Source organism: Bos indicus, chromosome 21 (genome assembly GCF_029378745.1).
Source record: "Bos indicus isolate NIAB-ARS_2022 breed Sahiwal x Tharparkar chromosome 21, NIAB-ARS_B.indTharparkar_mat_pri_1.0, whole genome shotgun sequence".
Taxonomy (NCBI): Eukaryota; Metazoa; Chordata; class Mammalia; order Artiodactyla; family Bovidae; genus Bos; species Bos indicus.
The window spans coordinates 2,565,289-2,592,052 of record NC_091780.1 but is presented as its reverse complement, the minus strand read 5'-3'; the positions used below and the strand labels follow the sequence as shown (position 1 = coordinate 2,592,052).

Here is a 26,764-nt window from a genome sequence, read left to right as displayed (position 1 = left end):
TAAGGGACTAACACTTTCACTTTGACTGACCTTGCTAGGTCTTCTGGAACAGCAGTAATGAAACATTCAATTCACATACATTAAGCTTACAAAGTAAGAGGGGTATAAGATTTTGCTCTAAAGAGAGTTTAAAATATTTGATATTCCCATGGCATGGTATTAATGAGGTATTAATGGTACCATGGTATTAATGAGGAAGTTTTAATGACACCTTTTGGGTTCAGGGTAGTATGTTTTGAGCCACTTTCTTGCAATATAATACAAGCTTTGAATATTTTATTTATAAATATCTTTTTAAATTCCCCATATAGTGAAACAGGGAAGGGGGGGGGTCTTTTTTGTTCCGCATAGAAGTTCTGTGTTACCTATCAATCAAGTATTTACAGACTGTTGAAACAAAACGGAGATTATATAAAAGAAAGCTGGAATGGTACTTTAGACTCTTCATTTTCTTAGTGTTAATTTTAAAGTGATAACATACTAAAACTCTTAGTCACAAAACTTTTCAGCTGTTGTGCTAAACAATTAAAACACATCAAACAAGCCCCACTCACCAAACCAAAGGAAAGCACATTCTATGAAAACAGTATTTTGACAAGCACTGATACTCCTAGGTCTTAAGAAATAGCTATCAAATATTTCTCCAGTTAAAGGTTTTGTGTAAGTAGCGCATCTCCATTTTCTATACTTTATCTTAATATGCAAGTTTATTACTTCAGTGCTTGACTAACTTTTGCCTTGCTGATGATCTGTTGAGCTTTGTACCTGAGAGCTGTACTAATCACTGTGCTTATTGTTTGAATGTCTGGTACAGGAAGCGAGCAGCTGCAAAACATCTAATAGAACGCTACTACCACCAGTTAACTGAGGGCTGTGGAAATGAGGCCTGCACGAATGAGTTTTGTGCTTCCTGTCCAACTTTTCGTCGTATGGATAACAATGCAGCAGCTATTAAAGCCCTCGAGCTTTATAAGATTAATGCAAAACTCTGTGATCCTCATCCCTCCAAGAAAGGAGCAAGCTCAGCTTACCTTGAAAACTCTAAAGGTGCCTCTAACAACTGCTCTGACATAAAAATGAACAAGAAGGACGGGCAAGGAGCAAGAGATGATTTTAAAGGTAAGTTGTTCTATTTTTAATTGAGAATTTTTTACTGAAAACCAAATTAGAGATTTTCAAAATGTGTGAGGTGTTGGTGTTGTCGTTTGCTTAGGACATGTTTATAGTGGAATTGATTTTTATGTGGAAAAGGGCAGAACTAAATAATAATTGAGTTAATGATTTAACTCTTTCACTATTCTTATGGTCTCTAATTAGAAGCAGATTATATTTCCAAAAGTTCATTTCTTAATGGATTGATTAGAAATATTAAATGTTTTCCACTAGGAAAAATGTATTACGTAGTAGTTAATCACATAAGCTGGCCATGAAGTCAACCAGCTTAGAATAGCTGGCCTAATATCTGGAATGCATTTTGGAACCTGAGCACTATATAGCAGACGGAGCAGAAAGAGGAATTTCTATTTCTGAAGACACAGCAAATGTTGTAATAGTTACCTGAAGAATAATGTTTTTCCTTCTAATTTATTCTTTCTGTATCATGCTCATCTTCTCCCAGGCATTTAGCACACTCATACTGCCAAGAATCATTACCTAACAATGGTAGACTCCATCCAAGCCTTACTTTGCTGTCTAATCACCCAAGTTTTCTTTCTCCCAGTGAAGGCAAATCAGTATTAGAAACAAGCTAATTGAATTTCTGAATGAATGACAGCCCTGCCCAGAGGTAATTCTGTTTTAAAAAAGGAAGCTTTTTGTTTAGGATGTATATAAGTTAAATCTCTATAAAGTTTTCAGTAACGTCATTTGAATCAAGTTTAAATTAGTGAAATGTTGTTGTGTTATAGCTTCTATTCATTTCCACAATAAAGCAGTTCTTACAACTTTATACAACTTTATTGTGTGAATATTTCTATTCTGTGAATTAGTGCACACCTTAGATAAATAAGGGAATGTTGTTAATATGTATAATGTAAAAGAAGGGCTTCCCATATAGCTCAGTCAGTAAAGAATCTGCCTGCAATGCAGGAGACTGGGATTTGATTCCTGGGTGGGAAAGATCCCTTGGAGAAGGAAATGGCTACCCACTCCAGTATTCTTGCCTGGAGAATCCCATGGACAGAGCAGCCTGGCAGGTTACAGTCTGTGGGGTTGCAAGAGTCAGACACGACTGAGCGACTGAATCACCAGCACATTATGTGCATTTTCCCAGTAAATGTGTATCACAAGAACAACAGTTACTGTGAATGTAGGGTGTGCTGTCACAGTTGAATGCAGCAAGCCATTGAGGTTTATAATACAGGATGGGTGTACCCATCTTTTTGGCTATGTGCTTTATCTGGATTAGAGGTACTTAGTGGAATCCCAGGGACAGGGGAACCTGGTGGGCTGCCGTCTATGGGGTCACACAGAGTCGGACACGACTGAAGCGACTTAGCAGCAGCAGCAACAGCAGTGGTTAATCCCAGTCTTCGTGTACTGTTTAAGCTCAAATCTGTATAATTTAGCAGTTTGTTCTTCCAGTCTGCAACACTCTTCTTCCGTCCCCTTTTTCTGGCAGCATCTGTATTCACTGTTGTATGTTTCCACCAGGAATCATGAATGCGTCAATGCCACTAGTACTTTTGAGTGCCAATTATATTTGCTAGCTCTAATTTCAGTTTTGAGTATTGAATAGTTTGCCCTAAACTCTGATTTTGCATGAGAATTTAAGTATAAAATGGTATAGATTAAGAATATTATTCAAATACACATATAAAATATATAGGTATATCATACAAAAATGTCTCAATTATTGTTTTCTCAGTAGAATGCCTCATGATACCCAAATGTTAGAATGTTTATATCTCAAAATGCAGTGTCCTTTTAGCTAATTTATACTTATGTCTGAAAGATTCAGCTTAACATTTTAAGCAAAACACTATGTGGATAAAATGTTGGTACTTTTTATGTAGAATTAGTAGAATGTCAGAAACACTTGAAGATGTTCTAAAGGGCATGACATGTCACCAACAGGGTATGTGGCTCTAGAACGTTGCTGTCCAAACATAAGCCATGTTTACGGCATGCAGAGCGTTAACAACTTTATGATTTGATGATTAGGAAGCACAGTGTCCTGTGTCCTAACTGGATAGTTATTTATAATAGCTACTTACCATGTATTGGTTGCATATTAAGAAATTAGGATTTTTTTTGCATTATCTTAAAAGAACATGTTGTAATTTTTTTCCCATTAAAATAATGGGAAATACACTCCAGTTAGCAGTTTCACACTTTCCAGGAAGAGATTATTGAAGTTTAGAAGAAGATGCCTATGTGTTTTTAATAGAACAAACCTAAGGATTTATTCTTAGAGGGTGTGGCTGTAAAAGAATGTGTTGCCAGTCTGGTATCAAGGACCAAAGATTAGATTTTGTGGTGTGATAAAAATCTGGTATTTTGGTGGTTCAGCATTTGGAAGCTGTTCATTCACTAATCATTTGCATTTTAAAATGTCTTTTACTCTAAAGCAAATATAAAAGTAGAGGTTGGAATCATATTAAGAAATTTTATATGTTGTACAGTACAAGGGTCCATTTGTCATAATGACGATAATTATCTACATGACTAAAATTATCCTTTGATGACAAAGCTGTTATTCTTTTGATTAAAGGGATAGATTAAGATTTTTGTCAATAACATTGTTTTCGAATATATCTTCTTAAAGTTAATAGACAAAATATATCACTTGTTCCCTTTCCTATAAACATATCTGAATAATTTATTCAAAATTACGAAAACTATTTGGAGTGCTTCATTTTTATTTCTGCCACAGTTTGATAATTTTTACTAGCCAATATGAAAAGTGGTCTTGAAATGTTCCCAGGTGGTGCAGTGGTAGAGTATCTGCCTGCCAATGCAGAAGACTCAAGAGACATGGGTTGGATCCCTGGGTCAGAAGATCCCCTGGAGTAGGAAATGGCTATCCATTCCAGTATTCTTGCCTGGAAAGTTTCATGGACAGAGGAGCCTGATGGGCTACTGTCCATGGGTCCCAAAGAGTTGGACATGACTGAGCACAGCACATTTTTTTTTAATTTGTTAAAGAACAGTTTTATGATGTGTAGCTACCTCTATAGTCTTTGTTTTCATAATTTGAAATGGTGATACTAGTTAGCTTATTTTATCTACTAATAAAAAATAAATGATTTTTTTTCTACTCAAAATATGAATTAGTCATGTTTGCCTCATTTATCAGGAAAGCAAACCCTCAGAAACCTACTGATAGACTTCCACTGAGGTCTGCAGACCTGTTTCATAAATCGGTCCCCCAAGTGCGAGTGAGGATTGGAATACTAGTGTTTAGTTTTCGCAGTTTCTTTCATAATGGCATGTCATGATAAAGATGGTGAATGAATTTGGAGTTAGCTAGCATAAAGTACCTGCCTGGATGTATTAGAGAGCTGGAGGGAAGAGAGCAGTTTCAGAGGATCACATTTCAGATATGAAGTGATTTTAGTCCTTCCTTTGGAGTTAAGACGTAATTACAGTAGAGAAAGTAAGTTAATAAAGCCATGCAAACTAAATTGATATGGCTCAGGACACAAAAGTCTTGGGGTATTAGCAAGCATAAAACATAGACCTTCTTCTGTTAGTTTAGAATGAGATATTGTGTTTGGTCATTAAATATTTCATATCCTTTTAGTAATTGGTTAATCTTACCTGTCAAACATTTGAGTACTTTGAGTAATGCCAGACACGTTTGATAATAATTAAGGATCAGAATACACACACACACAAATAACATGGAACTTTCATATTTTTAATTATCTTTGCCCAGAGTATTTATTCTTCTTTTTGCTATTGATTTGTAAAGTGAAATTTGGTTTTCTACTGTTGTAAAGGCTATTTTCACTCATCTTTTTATTTAATGTAGTTATTTGACCATAGCATTGAAGCACTTTTGCTTATGTATTTTCATTTAAAATACATTTATTTTATTATTGTATCCCATAATTTGTTGTTATTGAAGTTTTATTTTATTGAAGTACTTATAATATACAATAAATTGTTGACTGTTAAAACATTTTCTTTTATACCTTGGGGTTTTCCCAGTGGCACAGTAGTAAAGAATCTGCCTGCCAGTGCAGGAGATTTGGGTTTGATCCCTGGGTCAGAGAGAATTTCTGGAGTAGGAAATGGCAAACCACTCCAGTTTTCCTGCCTGGAAAATTCCACGGACAGAGGCTGATGGCCTACAGCTCATGGGATCACAAAGAGTCAGACAAGACTGAGCACACACTATTTGATATTCATGCAAGTCATAACAGAAAAAGTACTGTTACTGAGGTATATTTCTCAGCTTTGGTAGTGAAAATTTGTAATTATATAGGCTTATTTCAGATAATAGGATGGATTTTTCTGATTTTTTTTTTTAGTTGATAATCAATCATGGAATGAGTACATTATAGTTATTTTAATTTTAAAGTTGTTTTTTTTTTCTTAGTTGAACTTCATGGGAGCTTTATGAAGTGTTAAGTCAACACATTGCTGTATTGTGTGATGTTCCCAAGCATTGGGGTTTGCTACTTTTTGAGTTTGATTGTTTTACATTGTTTTCCGCTTCAGTCACTCAGTACCTTCTTTGAAAAGGTCAAACACTATAAAAGCTCAGATTAAGGTGCACAAAATAAATCAACATTTGAGTAAGATCAGAACTTGGAGTTTTAGAAAATAGTGTGTTAAGGTTCATTTTTGTGTGTGGGCTTGTATTTTTTTCTTGAGTAAGGAAAGTGTGAGAGAAGGAACACATGGAGGTTTTCTTTTTCTAATGTATCTCATGCAGTGGCAGTCTTCTTAAGTACTCATGCATTCCATAATCTCTATATTTACTCTATTCCTCTCAAGGGAATATACATATAGATTTAAATTTTGTCATTAAAGATAACGAGAGTCATAGCGTTGTCTGGTTTTTCTGAAAGAGGATAATGGCAGATATAAAAAAGTCTAATAACAAAAGCTTCTAAGTAGGCCTAAGCCACATTATTTAAAGACAGATATGAGAGGGAGGTAACATGAGTTCCAGCAAACTGCAACAGACTTTGTCATGTCTGTAACAATCCATTGCTCCAGATATTTTTATCTCAAAAAGTCCTTGAAGTGTTCTCTTCTTTTTTATTTCTTCTTTGATTTCATTAGCATTTCACCTTGTTAGCATTTTTGTAACTGTGAAAATGTGTAGTAAGTTGAATTCAGTCTGGCCTTTCATGATCTCCTGTCATTTTTGCCTTAGGATATTATTTCTTTATAGGGAAGAATGGATATAATAGAAAATCTTAATAAACTCCCATGGATTTAAATATTACAAGCTGAAAAAACAGTGGTAACATCAGTTTAGGGGAGATAACCATTACTTGTATTTTAAAGACTGAAGTCAAGGTGGAGGAAATGAAAGGCTTCTTGTAAGGATCAGCTAGAGTGCAATATTAAGTAGACTCCAGAACGAATGCTGTCTTATTACAAACAGTGGAAATTTATTTCTAGCTCGTCCAACAATTGTAATATCCTGGATTGGCAGAGAGTTCTGGTTCACGCAGTCATTCAAAGATGGAGCTTTATTGGCAACTATTATCCTCAGCACAATTTTCAGAATCATCCTAGGAGTGTCATCCCATTAGCCAGAGGGAGAAGAGCCTTGGCCTGAAAGTAGCACTTATCTCAGAAAGCTGGGAAAGAAGGAGAATGTGTCCAACTCTGTACCCAGAAAGGAGAGGAAGTAAATTTTGGTGACTACTAGTGGTATGTTTTGGAGAAGGAAATGGCAACCCACTCCAGTGTTCTTGCCTGGAAAATCCTGTGGATGGAGGAGCCTGGTGGGCTGCTTGCTATCTGTGGGGTTGCACAGAGTCGAACACGGCTGAAGCAGACTTAGCAGCAGCAGCAGCAGCAGTAGTTATGTTTCTCTTGTCTGCTTGTAAGTTGCCTTCTTCCCACTCTGTTTTTTAATTACTCTGTAACTATTTCCTGTTCCCGTGTAAGATTTATTCCAGCCTATTACTTGGCTGCATATGGCAGTATCTGTCAGAGTGTATGGTTAGTGATAATATTAATTCTTCTCCGTCACCCACAGAATGGTCAACCTGGGGGGGAAAAAAAAGAAAAAACAAGTATAAAGGAAGACTCAGAAAGGAACTGGTTTGGTTTTAGGACGTGGGCTGTTTCCAAAAGAAGACTCTGAAGGAACCTTTCTGAAAACATTGCCTCAGTCCTAGTCTTTTGAAAACAATAGTGAAGTGAGAAACCTCTCAGAAATATGTTGTTGTTTCTGGTCTACAGTGAGGAATGTGATGAATCAGCACATGATATCCTTGATCCATATTTACAGTTAATGGTGCATGTTAATATATGCCATCATTGTGAAAAGAGTTTGAGCTCATTAAGTTTGAGCTGTGTATAAGAATGTATATAGAATATAAAAGAATGAGTAAGGTTGTACTGCTGTTACTAGTACATTGGGAAAAAAAGATAAGCATGTTTTGTTTGTTGAAACAAAGATACTTTTTAAAAATAGTTGTAAATCACAAGTGGTATTTAGTGTAAAATATTTGGCTATGTTGTTTTTCACTAGAATTTATTAAAGCAAACATGCGTGTATATTATAAAAATAAATGTTCTCTCTTCTCCTAATTTTCTAGATGTGACTTACCTAACCGAAGAGATGGTGTATGAAATTCTTGAATTATGTAGAGAGAGAGAGGATTATTCCCCTTTAATTCGTGTTATTGGAAGAGTTTTTTCTAGTGCTGAAGCATTGGTACAAAGCTTTCGGAAAGTTAAGCAACACACCAAGGAAGAACTGAAATCTCTTCAAGGAAAGGATGAAGATAAAGATGAAGACGAAAAGGAAAAGGCTGCATGTTCCGCAGCAGCTATGGAGGAGGATTCAGAAGCATCTTCCTCAAGGATAAGTGATAGCTCACAAGGAGATAACAACTTACAAAAGTTAGGCCCTGATGATGTGTCTGTGGATATTGAGGCTATTAGAAGGGTCTACACCAGATTGCTCTCTAATGAAAAAATAGAAACTGCTTTTCTCAATGCACTTGTGTATTTGTCACCTAATGTGGAATGTGACTTGACGTATCACAATGTATACTCCCGAGATCCTAATTATCTGAATTTATTCATTATTGTCATGGAGAACAGAAATCTCCACAGTCCTGAATATCTGGAAATGGCTTTGCCACTATTTTGCAAAGCAATGAGTAAGCTACCCCTTGCAGCCCAAGGAAAACTGGTCAGACTGTGGTCTAAATACAGTGCAGACCAGATTCGGAGAATGATGGAAACATTTCAGCAGCTTATTACATACAAAGTCATAAGCACTGACTTTAACAATCGAAATCTAGTGAACGATGATGATGCTATTGTTGCTGCTTCCAAGTGCTTGAAAATGGTTTACTATGCAAATGTAGTAGGAGGGGAGGTAGACACAAATCATAATGAAGAAGATGATGAAGAGCCCCTTCCTGAGTCCAGTGAATTGACACTTCAGGAGTTATTGGGAGAAGAAAGAAGGAACAAGAAAGGTCCTCGAGTGGACCCACTGGAAACTGAACTTGCTGTTAAAACTCTGGATTGTCGAAAACCACTTATCCCTTTTGAAGAGTTTATTAATGAACCACTGAATGATGTTCTAGAAATGGATAAAGATTATACTTTTTTCAAAGTAGAAACAGAGAACAAGTTCTCTTTTATGACATGTCCCTTTATACTGAATGCTGTCACAAAGAATTTGGGATTATATTATGACAATAGAATTCGCATGTACAGTGAACGAAGAATTACTGTTCTCTACAGCTTAGTTCAAGGACAGCAGTTGAATCCATATTTGAGACTCAAAGTCAGACGTGACCATATCATAGATGATGCACTTGTCCGGGTAAGTTGGGCTACTGTTTAAAAATTAGTACTAGATCCAGTACCTAATGATGGGCGTGCTGTGATACAGTTCAGTGAATTCATTTTATAAGTGACTTTTTGGGGATGTGGGTGAATGTATATGATACTATATAGTATAGGAACGCATTGACTTTTTTTTATTGTAAGTACTATACTTTTGTTGTTGCCCTGTCCAAGTTTATAAATGTTCCACAAAATATTGATTGTCTTGTATCATGGTTAACTCTCTCTTTGAAAAAGAATAAATTTTCTAAATTTGACAACTAACCCCTGAAGTTTTTTCATTCAGAAGAGAAGTGGATGTTTTAGAACACAGAACAAGGGGACTTGGGAGATACCCGATAATAAGTATGAATGTTAAGTCTTACTGGGGAGAAGTGGTAGGATAATACCACACCATAAAATAGAAGTGGTGTCTAAAAATTCCATCGTGTAAAATTTGTGAGGTAGATGAAGTGACCCAGCCTGGAGCACGCTGCGAGTGAGCATCCCTGCTGGGTCACCCTGAGTGTCCCTGTAAAGCACTGCTGGGCTGTGAGTTTCCTCCCACTTCAATGTACATACGGACTGTGCAGGGCCTTAGAGTTGGTTGGCACTTGTGGGAAAACAACTATTCCAGGAATCTTACAATTAATGGTGCCTGTATAATCATTCCAGTCTAGGGAGAGGGAGAATGCTGAGAATACATGTACCCTCTTTCAGATAACGTTGCTTTTTGTTCATTCTTTACCTCCACAGAAAGTAAAAATTTACTGTCCTCATTTAAGAATATAAGCCTGGCTAGAAGACAGAATCCAGATGCCAATCACATGTACCAACATTTACATTTGTCAGAGGGTTCTTTATCACAGAGTGTTGTTGTATTTATAATATTAGGTATACCTGGTATTACTAGTTGTATTTCATCAACTTCAAGTAAAATTTAATGGCAACTAAAATTAAGATATAGTCAGTCTTATATACTTATAAAGGAAAAGAGCCCATGGCACAGATAAGTAGAAAGTAATGATACTTATTTCAAAATGTACTTTAGTTTTAGAATTAGATTTGTCTAAAGCTGAGAATTTATAAAACTAAATCATTGGGGAGAGTTGTTGGACATCTTGGAAATTTAAAAGGTGTGGAATTCTGTACTTCTCTTTTACTGTTTGTGTGTGTGTGTGTTTTTAATACGAAATATATTTCTAGTGTTGAAGATTCTACATTATTTAAGAAACTCAGGCAGTTTTTCGCCAGAGACAGGAAAGGGCAGTGGTTGCTTGAAGTAATTACCATTGCTGCTTTCTGGTGTCCTTTTAATTTTATTTTAGTGGTTTTGAGCTACATGAATAACTAATAATGTACTATACTTAATAACTGATCTTCAGGCAGCTAGTAACTTATTTTCTATAGTTTAGCAGAATGATAGGATATTGTATAAGGAAGTGATGATGTTTTATAGAAAGCATGTTGAGGTCTGTCTGTGAATTTCCATTGTTAGAAGAGCAAATCCCTAAACTACACGTTTTATCTTTGTCTTTTGGGGTTTGGGATCCTTTGATGTGTTTCCAGCAAAAGCTATACCTGACCTTTGAAATTAACTCTGTAAGACTCAATCCAGAGTTTTAAAAAATTTTCTGCCTTACTAACTGCCCTCTCAGAAATCTATTCTTTCCCTCTGCCTGTGTCCCATTCCCCCGATACTCCAGTAAAGCAAGATGAAGAACCTACAGAAGTTTAGGTGCTTATTGTATACTTATTTTATTCTATTTTAAAAATTAAACCTCCAGAATTTTGAGCAAATAACCGTTTTGGTTTATAAGGACTTCCTTTGAGCAAGTGTTAGGGTAAAGTTAACTGTGAGCTTTTAAATTATGCTAACAAATTTTTTTTCCCCCTTATGTTTGGCTTATTATATCAAAGCTAGTGTTCATTGGGTAACATCTGTACTTGAATATTACCACTTCAGAAACCCTTTATGTGAGGCACTTTGCTAAGCAGTAGAGATGTAAAGATGAATCATGATTGCTGAGGAGCTTAGGGGCACACATTAAACAGATTTTAGTCTCATTTTCTTCCGCTCTTCACTTCTCTCCCTCCCTTCTTTCCATCTTTCGTAACAGTGTGAAAAGATTTTTTTTTATTTTTTAAAGCATCAAAATAGATGATGGTAGTCACATTGATAATCTGCAAATGTTGAGGGAACATTCATAGCAGGTGATACAATAACAAGTAGTGTAAGGTGATCCTCTCAGGGTACACTGTAGAAAATACTGATGGAGTTTCAACATCTCGTTCCCCAAAGATCTACTTTGCCTTTTTTAAGCCTCATCTTTTTATATCACAATTTGATAAGCAAAATAAACCTATTGACCACTATCTTGTGTGCATGTATGCTAAGTTGCTTCAGTTGTGTCTGACTCTTTTGTGACCCTATGGACTGTAGCCCACCAGGCTCCTCTGTCCATGGGACTCTCCAGGCTAGAATACTGGAGTAGGTTGCCATGCCCTCCGGGGGATCCTCCTGACCCAGGAATCGAACCTGTGTCTCTTATGTCTCCTGCCTTGGTAGGAGACACTTTACCACTGCTAGCACCACCTTGGAAGCCCAACCACTTTCTTACGACCTGCTAATTTTGAACTACAGAGTACGGCCAGGAAAAGAAGACGAGATGAGAAACTTTGTGGTGGGTTCAATATTAATAATTAAATAATTAAGGTTATAGAGTCTTAGACTTTTAAGAGCTAAAAGAAGCCTTAAAACCTGTCTACTCATTAGTTTATAAATGAGGCCTGGAAATTGGTTATACATATATGGCACTCTTGAGTATGTTTTCTGTTGGATCTTATTTGTCAGTTATTCTAAGACTGACTAACTTGAAGGGAGGGGTAGTAACTTCACTTACTGATTACAGACTTTTTGTTTTAAAAGAAAAATAGTATTCAGTGGTTTCATGTACTATGTAATTCAAAGCAGAGTAGCAGATTGTTCCCTAATTGGAGTTTTTGGAGGAATGTTTTCGATGACAATAGGAGTATTATTAGTGTTTACAGTATTTTTATCAAACTTAACATATCATTCACTGGTTGTAGGGCACACTGTTATTACCATTAAAAAGAAAAAATGCTGCCAGTTTAGTTTTGAGATGCTATCAATTTTATGTTATATCCTGATTTCAGATACATTAAAGTATAAAAACAGAAAAGCAGATTTTAAGAATCAATGAAATATAATATATCAGTTGTCTTTCCACAAATAGATATCAGGATTGTTTAAGAACTACCCCTACACCCTTAAATTAGTTGAATATTTCTCCCTAAAACTTATTTTCACTATTTTTTGTTGTTCCTTAGGAAAGAGTACAGTGATGATGATGTTTAGTTGCCAAGTCATGTCTTAACTCTTCTGGGACCCCATGGACTGTAGCCCGCCAGGCTCCACAGTCCATGGGATTTCCCAGATAAGAATGGAGTGGGTTATCATTTTCTTCTCCAGGGCATCTTCCTAACCCATGATCAAACCCAGCGTCTCCTGCATTGCAGGCAGATTCTTTACCACTGGGCCACCAGGGAAGTCCCAATACAGTGATAAATAGGCTCAGAACTCAGCTTTCAATTTGAATGAGAAAAGTTCTAATGTGATGAGGTTATTTACAGTATTTTGCTAATAACATTTACCTCTTTGTGCGCCTCACATCTGAACATGAGATGTAGAATTGGATAGGAGAGTCCAAAAAAGATGAAAGTTGATGCAGACAAATGACTGGACTGTCGAGAGATCATGCTCAATCTCTTCTAAAAATCACTCACCCTTTATTTTTTTTGGTTTTTTTCTTTTGACTTTGCTGGTACTATCTAATCTAGTCCCCAGCATTTTCCTTGTTAGACACCGTTAGTTATTGTTGAAACAAAACTTGATTCTTTACTTGTCAACTGACCTACTTTTAGGTAGTCCTTTAGGAGTACTCTGTGGCCCTTTGGTATGCTTGATTATATCTTCTACATTCACTATATTATGCTTAGTGCAGTGGCCATTATAGTTTCTTAAGATTGATTCTAGTTGAAGAACTTTGTGCTTGGTTTATGTCCTTTAAGTAGAACAAGAGAATGAAGTAGATCTACGTAGATTCTCAGCACCAAATAGTTTAAAGCAGTGAAACTTGTCAGACTCCTTAGTGTTATGGGAGGAAAATGAGACTCAGATTCTAACCTATAGAAATTAATGGCAGAATTATAAGTAGAACTAACAGTTCCTGGTCTCACAGGGAGATGTGATTATATTATATTTGGCTCTTACCCAAACATTTATAGTTAAGATAAAGCAACTTCATCTCTATGGAAAAATGAAAAAACTAAATGTGTCTGGATAATCTAAAAATCTTATTATTCCAGTCAAAATTTGATGTGGTAAAGAATATAATGCAAGAGATGCGGGTTTGATCCCTGAGTCAGGAAGATCTTCTAGAAAAGGAAATGGCTACCCACTCTAATATTCTTGCTTGGGAAATCCCATGGACAGAGGAGCCAGGTGGGCTACAGTTCATGGGGTTGCAAAAGAGTTGGATACAACTTAGTAACTAGACAACAAGAAAACCTGTATATAAAAATAAATGAAGGGTGCATATAAATTCTCCTTTTCAGAATGTTCATTGACGTATATTCTTCCAATTTCCAAATATCCTACCTTCAGGATAGCTTTTGATTTAAAAAATTCAATTTTAAATGGTATGTGTCTACTACATTAAGTAATTTACCTTTGCCATTTAGTTCTTAAGTCTTTTGTAATTGAATAATGAATTAGAAGTGCTTATTTTAAGAGAAATGAAAATAAATGCAGTCCCTTAATAATGACCTTTGTCAAAGTAGTTATTGCTGAATTTTATGCTTTTTGTTTTTTACCACAATCAAACATAGTTTTTGTAAAAGATAGACTTCATGTGATAAATGATACCATATTTTACAGGACCACTTTAGATATCTGATAATCTAAATAATAATAAGAAATTTTCACCCACTAAATTCATTTGCCATCTATTTTTCAAATCCTTCTTTTTATGAATATTTGCACTTGAATGTATCGATTCATAATATATATTTATTGTGATATATACTTAATGTAATGAGAAATACAGAAGTGCATAAAGAAGAGAAAATCACTCAAAATTTTTAAAAAGGTTGTTGCTAGTCATTGAGGAGGAATAGAGCATAATAAAGAGCTTGCTGCCTCAACTAGAATCTCTGTTCTACCACTTACTGCTAACGAGCAAGTTTATGAATCTCATTTCTTCAGGTTATGCAACTGTAAAATGGGGTTAATAATATTAGCAACCTGACAAGGTTCTTGTGAAAATTAAATAAGTTGATACGTGTAAAGTGCCCTGACATATTAAGTGCTGTATGTTGTTTTGTTGTTAAAGCCGTAATAGTTTTGTTCTTTAATGGCTGAGTTAAGTTTCTAGCCAAGCCTGAAAAAAAAATTTTGAGAATTAATAAAATACAAGTAATAATTTTTCAGGGAATTCATGTAAGTGTTTCATATACATTTACTTATTAGTATATTTGTATGCTTATTTTTACAAATAAAACTGAAACAGATAAAGTGACCTTACTTTAAAATTACCATAATAATAGAACATATTGCATTAAATTCTTTTGGCATTCAGGGTGGGAGATGGAGAGTGAAGATTGGTGGAAATGGAGAGACATGTAATATGTTATTAAGTGAAGTTTAATTTGCTTCACTTGTCTATATGAAATGTCTTGGGTAGAGCTAAGACTGGAAAATAGGGCCCTCAAGTATCAGTCACATTGATAACGGAGTTACCTCTCAGTCACAGATGCTAGTGAGGAAGAGACAGAGGACACATAATTAAATAACAGGTAATTATATTTTTCCACATTGAAATACCTTGTAATTGATAGAAGCCCGTTTGTCTTTGTATTGTAAAGGTGTACATAAACGTTGATATACATTTCTATAACACGTAGGCAGGTGGAGATGAGCAGTGGATTTCATGGCAATATGAAATATTGGCCTGGTGGGTAATCCACATTTGAGCTAAAATGATAATTCTAACTTAGTCCTTGGAATTCTTTATAGCCAGTGACTTGAAACAGATTTCCAGCTGGAGCTATTTTTTTCCCCTAAGTTATTTTCAAAATTTGAGACTATGGCTATAAAATGAAGTTGGGAATCTTTTGTTAAAAGAGCAAAATAGTTTTAAAAGTTAACAACATGATGCATTATCTTAAAAATATCACCCGCTCTAGAACTCTTTCTCATGCATTGTTTCTTATTAAGCCTTCACAGCTTTGCAGTAGGAATAGTACTAGCCTGTTCTTTTTTTTCTTTGCAGATGAGGAAACAGGCTTAGCTGAGTTCTTTGCGAAAGTTTAAAGGTTAAAACTTAACATTAAGTGACAGTTGGGACAAATACAGAGTATTTAACTTAATCTTTCCACAACAACACTGTCTCAACAATTAATTATCTTAATGTAACTTGGCATAAAAATGATTTTGCAAGTGTTACAGACCACTGTTGTACAGAATAGACATTCCTTAAAGATTCTAAATTCACAGAATCAGAATCCTGCAGTTGAAGATTTCCAGGAGATCATTTTGGCAGATGTTTTTGATTGCAGCCCCTAAGATATGTTTCACTCCTGTGCATATTTGCCTGTATGTATAATTGAAACAAGTTTCACAGAATAGTGGAAGCCAATACTGTGTAATGCATTCGGATTTTTTTCACTTATTTGGTTTGCATTGAATGTATTGAGCTACCCACTAATGAATTGCAGTTGGCAGCTTGAAAAACATTGACCCAGGGCAACTGACCTGAATCTTGAATTTATGAGATTTTATTTTTTATAGACACATTAGAATGTCCCAAATAGTCATGTTATCTAAACTAATTACTTTAGGGCTGACTATAGTATACTTACTCTGATGATGTTTGCATTGCTCAAAACCATTTTAAAGATTCTTGTTGTAATAGTTGCAAAAATCTGAATACCCTTATTCTGTTTTGGCAAATTTAAAATCACTTTGGCAAATAAGATGGATGATCAGTCAGGCATGCTGTTAGTAAATTTCAGATACGTAAGACAAATTGCAATGTAAATGTTTCACATTAGAATATGGTATTGATTTTATGATTAATTTCATAATAACAGAGCAATCACTATTACTTGATACAAAAGGCATTTGGTAAAGATTTATAGTTGAAGAAATGTTGAAACTAGGATTTGATAACTGTTAGTAAGAAGTTAAGAGTAAGGATATCAGCAAAAATATGCCTCATCTGCTTTTAAAAAAGTGAATATAAAATGTCTCAAATCCATTAAAATAGTAATTTATACTAAAGTATTATTAACAGACCATAAACTGCTTCCCTAAATGTATTTTTCTTGATTGAAATTATTTTATTTATGATTTAATAGATAGACTTAATTCTTGAGTTTCTATTCTAATAAAGAATTACAAGTCAACAGTTTCAAAGTCAACTTCTATGAGCCTTTGTTTCTCCTGAAATAATTTGAGGCATTTTTGCTATCTTGACTTCTTTCCCCATGTCCTAATCTTAAAACCCAGGTTTGTTATATACATAATTAACAGGAAATCTAATTCTAATTTCATATCAAATCAGTAGTTAAAAAGTAACCCTTTTAGAATTCTGTGCCAGTTTCTTTTCTATCCTATTTTTCCATTATCTGTAAGACTAAATCTTTGCCTTTACTGGCTTTTTACTAGTTAGCTTCCTGTTTCCATTTAAAATATATCAAAAGCATTATCTTTTATTTGCTCCTGCCCCTACGATTTATTTTGTTTTCATCCTAATACTGTCTTTCATCTTCTTTCCACTTTTTCCACTCACTAGCTAGAGATGATCGCTATGGAAAATCCTGCAGACTTGAAGAAACAGTTGTATGTGGAATTTGAAGGAGAACAAGGAGTTGATGAGGGAGGTGTTTCCAAAGAATTTTTTCAGCTGGTTGTGGAGGAAATCTTCAATCCAGATATTGGTAAATATTTTAGTGATGTGATCATGGTGTCATATCTTTTTGAATTAAGAACTTATTTACCTAGGTTTACAAATATTTTCAGTTATGAAGAGCAACAGAAGATTTTGGTATGAATTAACTAGAATCACAGATAATGACTGAATTTGTGGGCTTTTGGGATTGATACTGCATCACTCATTCATTCAAGTTCTTATTTAGATTACTTAGCAACATTTTAATATAGGAAATTATCTCTTAGGTAAAAGAAATTGAAGACATTTTAGAATGATACATTAGAACAGTTGAAGAAATGTTTTGCTCTTTTTCAGTCTAAAATACTCATTACCCATAGCATTTCTGAGATAAGAGTTTTATAGAATAATGATTTGAAGACTATTGAGAATGTCTCACAAGTGTATCGTGCTCAAAATTTGGGTGTACTGATTGATAGCAAATTAATTTTCTACAGCATTTCTTGGGTTTAATATTATATTTTCCCACACTTTTCGGACTCCAGAACCCTTTTTCCATCCCACATCTAGTAGCTTTTGCTTTCCAGAAGAGTTTATATTTGAACATGATTTGGGAGAGATTGATCTATAATATGTCGGTCTGAAAATGAAGAATTTGGGTTTCACTGATAGACAAAATAATTTGGATAATTCTGATCTGATTTAATTTCTACAGTATAAACCTTGGTTACTGGGGTTGCTTACTTTTAAAATCGAATGCATGACAATTAGAGGAAAAGAAGTCCTCTAAAGGTACCATCATAATTGTGAAGAACGTGGCATAGAATAATGCACATCATTTCCTGTTGATTCTCAGTGTGTACACTGAATTGACTTTTCTATATTTGTTGTTAGTCTGCTTATAAATGGAAGTAGACATTTTGACTTCATGACATAAACATAGTTAAGGTAAGACTTAGTATTTTAGTTAATGTTTTTTTAATAATCTGAAGACTATGTCATTTATATATAATTTGCTCAAAGTAAACTTAGATGTATAAATCTGTGCTGTTTTTGAGATAGAAAATTAATTTATAAGCTTCATTAAAAACCATGGTGTTTTTGAGATAGAAAATTAATTTAAAAGCTTCATATTTTTGGTGAACTTTAGCTCTAGGTCTTTATGTCTCTAAAAATGTTAAACATTAGTAATAAAGTGTATTTATATTATATGCAGAAATACTTTTAAGAAAAAACATACATTAAACAATTTTGCTTGATAGTAAAGCAATTAAAATGATGACAATAGAAATATCAAAAAGGAATATTTTAGAAGAGCCACCCTTTATGGAGCTTTTCTTGTAGGGACCTGAAGATAAATGTACCACGAATGGAATCTCTTGGACTTTTAAGAATATCTTTCAAGCACAAAGATGAGAGTAGTGACCTGTGTAATTTACATTCTCATTAATTTGTAGCTTATAGCTTTTGAGTCCAAGGACATACATTTGTGATATTTCTTCAGATTTATTAATTATAATTATTTTTAACTGTTCTGATACAGTTAATACCATATTTATAATTAAATGAAGTTTTTAGCACTTCACTAGATGTTGTAATTTCAGCCTGTAAAAAAAAGTTGGATATAAACTGAGATTCAAGTATGAATTAGGTAATTTATAAAATTTTATTTTGTGAACATTTCTTAAATTCATGTATTTAGGATCGAGAGGACCCTTTAAATTTCCCTTTATATTTAACTTCAACTAAATGTGAAAATGAAGAAACATTTTTAAAGCTGTTTAAAAAACTTAAAAACTGGTTGAGTTCTTAAAAAAAATGTTGATTTCTAAGGTTTATTCTATTGGAACTTCCCCCTCTTTCCTAGATCTAATTCTTAAAATATTTTCATTTAGTTTCATAGTAGCAACTGAAAAACATTTTATAGTAAAATGAAATTGTTAATTCAATTACAGTATCATTTAAGCTTTATCTTAGACATTTCTTTACAAGGAAAGAGATAAGTCTGCCATGGTAATGGCTATTTAGATTCCTATTTTTAAATGAGTGATATAAACAGTGATGACCATGTGAAATTAAGAGAAGACTACAAATTAGTTTTGTTTTACTTTTTGGCTCACAGTTAATGTGTGTATTAAATGGCTTTGGGTTTTGGACATAATCTTAAGTTTATCAAGTTTGCCTGAGTTTAAGTACTCGGTATCTTTGTTACAAAGGTGCTTGAAAAACTTAATGGAACCATTATGCAATTTGGAGGGAAAAAAGACTCTTTCTTAATGAAATTCAAAATTGTTTTTTAAAACAGTATATGTGGATTAAATATGTTTTAATAAGTGAAACATTTTCAATATATTATTCTTTTTTTCTTTTGCATTTTTCAACCATTCAGTGGTGAAAATATGAATGCAAGTTAACTTCTTATTTGTGTTAATAGAAGATTAGAGAACTTGAATTTAATGAACAGTTGTCCTAACTTAGAAAATGCCAACAGAATGGCTTATTACTTTAAATATGTGCTACACAATTTGTAGCATTCATATGTACTTGAACTTTGTTTTAGCAAGTCCTGATGTAACAGAAAAAAGCCCTAATGCAAATAAGTTTACATGTGTAATTATTTTATATTTATTTTTGTATTTTATATGTATAATTATTTGCTCATCTGTCGAATAAACTATGAAAGTAATACATTTAAAAAAATCATTTCTTACAGGTATGTTCACATATGATGAATCTACAAAGTTGTTTTGGTTTAATCCATCCTCTTTTGAAACTGAGGGTCAGTTCACTCTGATTGGCATAGTACTGGGTTTGGCTATTTACAATAACTGTATACTGGATGTACATTTTCCCATGGTTGTCTACAGGAAGCTAATGGGGAAAAAAGGAACTTTTCTTGACTTGGGAGACTCTCATCCTGTAAGTCTTGTCATTTTTTATTCTTTTAGATTTTATTTAAAAACAAATACAGAATTTAATTTATATAAAATTTTTAAAGCTTTGATTTGAAATCTTTGTTAATATTTATACCTAGTAAGATAAACGTATTTTATTATCTATCTGAAATGCCATAAACACTTGAAAACCTGAAGGAGAACTTGTTACAAGCAAGTCAGCTTTGCAAGGTTGATTCTGTAGAAAAGTATTTCTAATTTTTTTTTTTAATGGAATCATGAGATTTCTGGGTTGAGTCAGAGCTGCTTAGTTAGGGGCTCTGGTGGCTGCAGCCAGCCCCGCCTTACCCTTGAGATGCCTCTGAGGGTCTCAATAGAGCACAGTGTGAAGACCCATAGCTAAGTAGCTGGTGTAGGGTTTCTCAGCAGAGAGAGGCGTTACCACTGACTGACCATCTTTCTTTATGTCTGCATAGAAACTACTAGAAGAGGGGTACTGTTTGTGCTTTAGTTCTTACTGTTAGTTTGTTTTTTTAATCTTTTCCCAAGAAGAGTGATACAGATTGTTGTATTTTATAGTTCTGTGGTAGCCTTAATTTTTCCTTTTCTGATTGGTAGGTTCTGTATCAGAGTTTAAAAGACTTACTGGAGTATGAAGGGAATGTGGAAGATGATATGATGATCACTTTCCAGATATCTCAGACAGATCTTTTTGGTAATCCGATGATGTATGATCTAAAGGAAAATGGTGATAAAATTCCAATTACCAATGAAAACAGAAAGGTAATAAATGTTTTTATGTCATCCTTGTCTTTGTCTCTTTAATAACAGAATTTTAAAGCATATATGTGTGTGTTTGTGCGTATACTGCTTCAGTTGTGTCCCATTCTGTGTGACCCTATGGACTGTAGCCCGCCAGGCTCCTCTGTCCAGGGCATTCTCTAGGCAGGAGTACTGGAATGAGTTGCCATACCCTCCTCCAGGGAAAGCACATATGCTTGTGGTTTTTAAAGAAGTTTCTAATGCATCTGTACAAAGAAATCAAGTAACTAAGTTCTTATAAATGAAACAGCCACAGTTGTTTAAACTTTGACTAAAGGCTGGTATGAGAGCATGTGGTTGGGCACTGAACCCCTCCTAGAGAAAGATGCCCCGAGTGGGCGACAGTGCACGGCTTGGTGTGGCTCTGGGGTGAAGCAGGAAGAAGGCTGTAGAGGGTAGGAAACAAGGGAGATCCTTATAACCGAATGGCCAATAATTGCTTCTAATGCACACACAGATACACGTGCCTTAAATAAACATCCGAAAAGTACTAAAGAATAAATATTTTAAAGAAATCAGTTTTGTGTTTTCTGTTGACTAGAAAAGTATGCATCTGGAAACGGGAATAACCCAGAATATAATCCAGGGGAATTATGATATATATAAAACCTTTAAGAAGAATGTTTATATTAATACAATGTTTGATAAAATATATTAATTAAGTTGGGATACAGAGTATATCTTCCTTTTTTTATTTGATACAATAGCTTGCTCACCAAGTGAAACACCGATATTTTTGTTGAAACAGATAACAGTAGGCAGCTTCCCAAATATTCTAGAATAGGAAACATGAAAGACTACCTTGTTTGCTCATTTCCAGTACATTGCACTCTATTAAAAATGTCAGCTTTTATAAATTGATGTATAAATGGTTTAAATGTTTTTGCATTTGCATAACCTAATTGAGAGAACTTTAAAATTGTATCAAGGCCCAGCTTTTATATTCAGTTTTGTTTAATATCGAAGTTGAAACTTATGTGTACATGGCCTCTTTGGTGGCTCAGAGTGTAAAGAATCTGCCTGCATTGCGGGAGACCTAGGTTCAGTCCCTGGGTCAGGAAGATCCCCTGGAAAAGGGAATGGTGACCCACTCCAGTATTCCTGCCTGGAGAATCCAGTGGACAGAGGAGCCTGGCCAGGTACAGTCCATGGGATCACAAAGAGTTGAACATGACTGAGTGACTAACACAATGTCTATCATAGAGAGCTGTGAAATTGTTAAAGGTATTTTCATTTGTGTGTGTAAAGTTTGAATTTTTAAAAATATTCTTGATTGTGTTTTTGGGGGGGAAAATAAAAACATCGTGCAGTCCAGTAGCTTGTATTTTGTTGTATTACGCATCATAAGACATTCTTGTGGTTAATGTTTTCTGCAGGAATTTGTCAATCTGTATTCTGACTACATTCTCAATAAATCAGTAGAAAAACAGTTCAAGGCTTTTCGGAGAGGTTTTCATATGGTGACCAATGAATCTCCTTTAAAGTACTTATTCAGACCAGAGGAAATTGAATTGCTTATATGTGGAAGCCGGGTAAGAAAGCAAGGGTTTCCAGAAATACCTTCTGTTGATCTATTGTTTGTAATGGTGTGGTGTAGATGTTAAGACGTGTTTTCTTGAATTTGCAGAATCTAGATTTCCAAGCACTAGAAGAAACTACAGAATATGACGGTGGCTATACCAGGGACTCTGTTGTGATTAGGTGAGGTTCTTAATTCTTAAAAGGAAGAATTAAAATTCACCAAAGGGATGTAGGCTTTATACTTTAGACCTTTGCCTCCAGGTTTTATTTCCCAAATAAGCAAACTCACAAATTGTCAATGTATAACATTAAACATATATTTATAATATAATCACCCAATTCCTATTGTTAATCTTGTGACTTATTTCCTGAATAATGTTTTATGTAAGTGGCATGTTTTCTTCTGCATTGAGGGTATAAAGTATCTAATATTCCTAGTAATTCTAATTACAGTGTGCTTAGTGCCAGTTAGATGATGATGAAAATAGAACTACCTCTTCTGAATATTTCTCCTTTCTCTTGAACTCTGGGGAATGTTACTTACCTACCCTATATGAGGCACCTTTTGTGTGAAATGGTATATTCTTTGATTTAATCTTTATTACATAGCAAGGTATATACTAGAATTTTTATTTTGTTTTCAAGACCTTGGCTCCAAATTCTCACAGGAAGGAGAGATTCCTAGTCTTAACTGTTCTCAAGGAGTTGCTCTTGCTATGTACCGTCTGCTTCTCTTTGCTACTGTCCAGTCCTGAGAGACACAGGCTTTTTCCTCTCCTGGTGAGATGGGGTAAAAAGAGACAAATGCCCTTTTGGCTGTCACTGGTAGAATGAGGTGAGGAAGCATTCCTGGAGGTTGTCTCTGAAGGTTATCACTCTAAGAATCAAGTATAAGAAGTCTATAATGAGTATCACTTGTATCAAGAAATGAATGTTTTATGTTCTTTTATTTTCCTTTGTTTTATTCTTCACTTTGGTTTGTGTGAGGTTATTGATACATTTCCTCTGTTTAGCATACCTTTGGTCATTCCTAGTGGCAGTGTTGGAAGTTATTTACTTGTAGCAATTACTGTTCTGCTATTTACTTGAAGTTCAAAGGTGACCCATAAAAGAGTTGAAATAGCATGGATAAAAACAACAAAGGGTAACCTCACTTGTGAGTATTAGCACAGCACTATCTCTGTTAGTGATAGTATTGATCACAGATAGTTATGACTGTGGTGTCTTAATGTTTCTCTGAGAATAGTTGAAGGTATCTTGTGCTGCTCTTTATGGAGAAATGACTTTTTAAGTTAAGGTCTTAATTTTATTTCTTTTAGAATAACATAATTCCTACTTGATATATTATCTTAACATCATATGTGAATGTTTTTAAATTTTTTTTATTGAGTTATAGTTGATTTGCAATATTGTGTTAGTTTCAGGTATACAGCATATTGGTTTTTTGCAGATTATATTTCATTATATGTTATTGTAAGACTGGGTATAATTGCCCGTGCAGTCCTTGTTGCTTATCTAGTTTACATGTAGTTGTTTGTAGTTAATCCCATACTCCTAATTTGGCTCCCCTTCCCTATCCCTCCACCATTATATAAGGTCTCTCTTTATGTCTTGTAATTTTCTTTGCTCTGAATATGATATGATGTAACCATTCCTGATTTGTTTTGCTTTGCTCTTTGTTAGCATGATGTATCTTTTTTTCTTTCAACCTATCGATGTTCTGAATTTGAAATGAGTTTCTTACAAATAGCTGAGTCATGTTTTTTTACTCTGTCAGTCTTTGCCTTTAATTGTTGTATTTAGACCATTTGTATTGAGGGTAATTATTGATACGGTAGGACTCAAGTCTGCTATTTTATTTGTTTTCTGTTTCTTTGCTCCTCATAGTTCCTTGTTGTCTTTTTGCTTTCTGTGAGTTACTTAGTTACTTGAACATTTTTAAGGATTTCTTCTTGATTTTGGTATTCTGTTTTTGTGTGTGTTGCTTAGTATAGTGTTCTTCATGGTTGCTGTTGGTATTTGTATCAACATTTCTTCCAGTGAGGTATGGAAACCTTATTTCCATTTGAGTCTCTTACTTTCCCCACATTTAAATACAATTGTCTTGAGTATTAGTGATGTTGTAATTTTTGTATCAGTCATCAAATCTGATTTATAAAATTCATGAGGAGAATTACAGTCTGTTGTATGTCCCTTCGTTTCTGCTCTTTCTGTTCCGTCTGCCTCAGAATCCATCTTTTATCACTTCCTTTAGTTAGTATTCAAAGGCAGATCTGCTAATGACTAATTCTTTTAGTTTTCCTTTGTCAGAGGGTGATTTCCACTTTATTTCTGAACAGTTTTGTTTATACTGTTTGAAGTTTCTTAACTTCTTAAATCTATGTGTTTCTGTCTTTCTGGGAGTGTTCTTTGCCATTATTTCTCGAAATGCTTTCTCAGTCGCACTCTCTTTTTCCTTTCTTTCTATGCCTCTGATGACACCAGTGTTCAGTCATTTGTCACTGTCCTGTGTGCACCTAAGGCTCTTAGTTCTTTCAGTCTGTATTCTTATTTGCTTGGGTTTTGATCCTCGGTCATCTTGACTCTACTATTGAATCCATCTAGTATTTTTCTCTTACTGTGTGTTTTTCAGTTCTGTAGTTTGCATTTGGCTCTTTTTTTAATTGTAACTTAAATATTTTGCTAAGACTTAGTTTCTGATGTTTCAGTTTTGAAACACTAGAACTTATAATTGCTTATAGAATAATTTTTATGATGACCTCATCAAAATCCTAGTCAGTTGCAGTATGTTGTTCATCCTAGTGTTCAACATTGGTTGATTTTCTTTCTTTCATGTGATTTTCATAGTTCTTGGCTTGACAGGTGATTCTGGATTGTATGCTGGATATTTTGGCTGTTTTATTAGGAGACCCTGGGTCCTATTTACATCTTTTTACTTTAGTAGTAAAAAATGTATGGGTCAATACTGTCGTGTTGTGTAGATAGACACAGTAGTTACTTCCAGCTCTTTGCTGTTAGAAGTCACAGTGGATTATTTCACTAACAGATTATTCCATACATAGCATCAAACATCATCAAATTGGGAATTGCTGCTAAAAGTGGGATTGTTGAACTAAATGGTAGATATGTATGTAATCTTGTTGGCAAGATTCTCCACAGAAATTGTGACATTTTGCACTCCCACCAGTATATACATGCATATCTCATTTCCTACAATTTTCCCAACCCAGTGTGTTCTTCAGTTCAGCTGTTTGCCTGTTAGTTGAGAAATGGCATTGTGACATAGAAAATGTCACAATTTCTGTGGAGAATTTGGCAATATTTAGCAGAATATTTAACTCGGGCCATTTTTTTTGTCAGCTGCTTTCATCCCTTTACAGCCAGAGGCTAATTTCAAGGGATACTTCTGTTTCCCAGGGTGCCTCCTGCCCCTGCCAGGCATGATGTCTTTTTGAGATTGCCATTTTTTGTCCAAGATGCTGTCCTGTTCCCAGTGCTCTTACCTGCCCTTTTGGGGTGACCCTCAGCCCATGTTGTTCTGCATACCCCACTTTTCCACATAGCTCTTCCTGGACTCTGCTAGTGTGGGCTCAGGTGTATATGAACAGTTTTGATGTAGAACATAACACTTATAGGAAGAGAAGAATTTTGCTTAGTATTTTCATTATAAAAACTGATAGTAACCCTAATGTTTTAAGTTCTAATTTTTTAGAAAGAACCAAAGGGACAGCTGAATTTGTCTTGATGACCACTGCTGGTCTGCTACTTTAGGATCTGCGTCCTCTATTCAAGGGCACCTGTTGGTCTGCCTCAAGGGCACCTGTTGGTCTGCCTCTTCAGATGTAGTGATGCATTTAGGCTTTAGAACACTCCTGAGGAGTGAGGAGGTTTTTTGTCCTGACAGAGGGCTCTGGGTTACTGCATGCTTGCTTTTCCTTGCCAGCCACCCAAAAAGGAATAACCTAGACTGTGGTGTGGTCTGTTTCCTTCCTAATGGAGAGATGTGCTGGCATGTTCCATGCTCAGTTTCCTGTTGTATTTTTTTAGTTGTTTTCTCTAGATGGCTGGGAGGTTTTTAAGAACTAAAGGGTGGGGAGGATATTAGAATGTCAGGGAAGAGAAATGGCAAGACTTTGAAGAGCGCCAAGAATTCTAATAAAGCTGCTAATCTATGTTAGAAATAATGGCATTGCACCAGCAGAAATACCAACATTTTTGTAAGAGAAATTGTATACTGGAATACTAGGGTATCAAAAACTAGAATTGTAACTGTGTGTAGGAAGTGTGACATTTTCTGTCAAGATTCTGGAAAGCACTTTCAAATAAATATTAAAATGCATTCCTCAGAAAACTACTAGAGTTCATCAGTGAATTTGGTAAAGTTGCAGGATACAAAATTAATATACAAAAATCTTTTGTATTTTTATATATAAACAATGAAAGACAAGAAAGACAAATTAATGAAATAATCACTTTTACTGTTGCATCAGAAAGAGTAACATGCCTAGTACTAAACCTAAACCTATCTAAGGAGACACCTATACTCTAAAAACTGTAAGATCCTGATGAAAG

General features: G+C 34.7%; 1 protein-coding gene and 1 long non-coding RNA gene across 9 annotated transcripts in view; one reads left to right on the top strand and one right to left on the bottom strand.

Annotated features, from left to right (window-relative positions):
- UBE3A (ubiquitin protein ligase E3A) overlaps nt 1-26,764 on the top strand; it is a 95,192-nt gene that overhangs the window by 64,125 nt on the left and 4,303 nt on the right. For 4 of the 8 annotated variants that reach the window (XM_070774979.1, XM_070774980.1, XM_070774977.1 and 1 more), the window contains 7 exons: nt 815-1,119; nt 7,734-8,980; nt 16,860-17,004; nt 19,669-19,874; nt 20,468-20,632; nt 22,048-22,203; nt 22,299-22,372. In XM_070774979.1, coding sequence (XP_070631080.1) covers nt 815-1,119; nt 7,734-8,980; nt 16,860-17,004; nt 19,669-19,874; nt 20,468-20,632; nt 22,048-22,203; nt 22,299-22,372 — 2,298 coding nt within the window. Of the gene's footprint in view, nt 1-814; nt 1,120-1,637; nt 1,787-7,733; nt 8,981-16,859; nt 17,005-19,668; nt 19,875-20,467; nt 20,633-22,047; nt 22,204-22,298; nt 22,373-26,764 lie in introns of those variants that run through there. The other 4 variants (XM_070774983.1, XM_070774982.1, XM_070774981.1 and 1 more) reach the window with 2 other exon arrangements.
- Nucleotides 6,551-26,764, bottom strand: part of LOC109575289 (uncharacterized) — a 152,921-nt gene continuing 132,707 nt past the window's right edge. Inside the window, exon 7 of the long non-coding RNA XR_011562542.1 lies at nt 6,551-7,178. This is a non-coding gene — a long non-coding RNA (uncharacterized lncRNA). The remainder of the gene's footprint in view (nt 7,179-26,764) is intronic.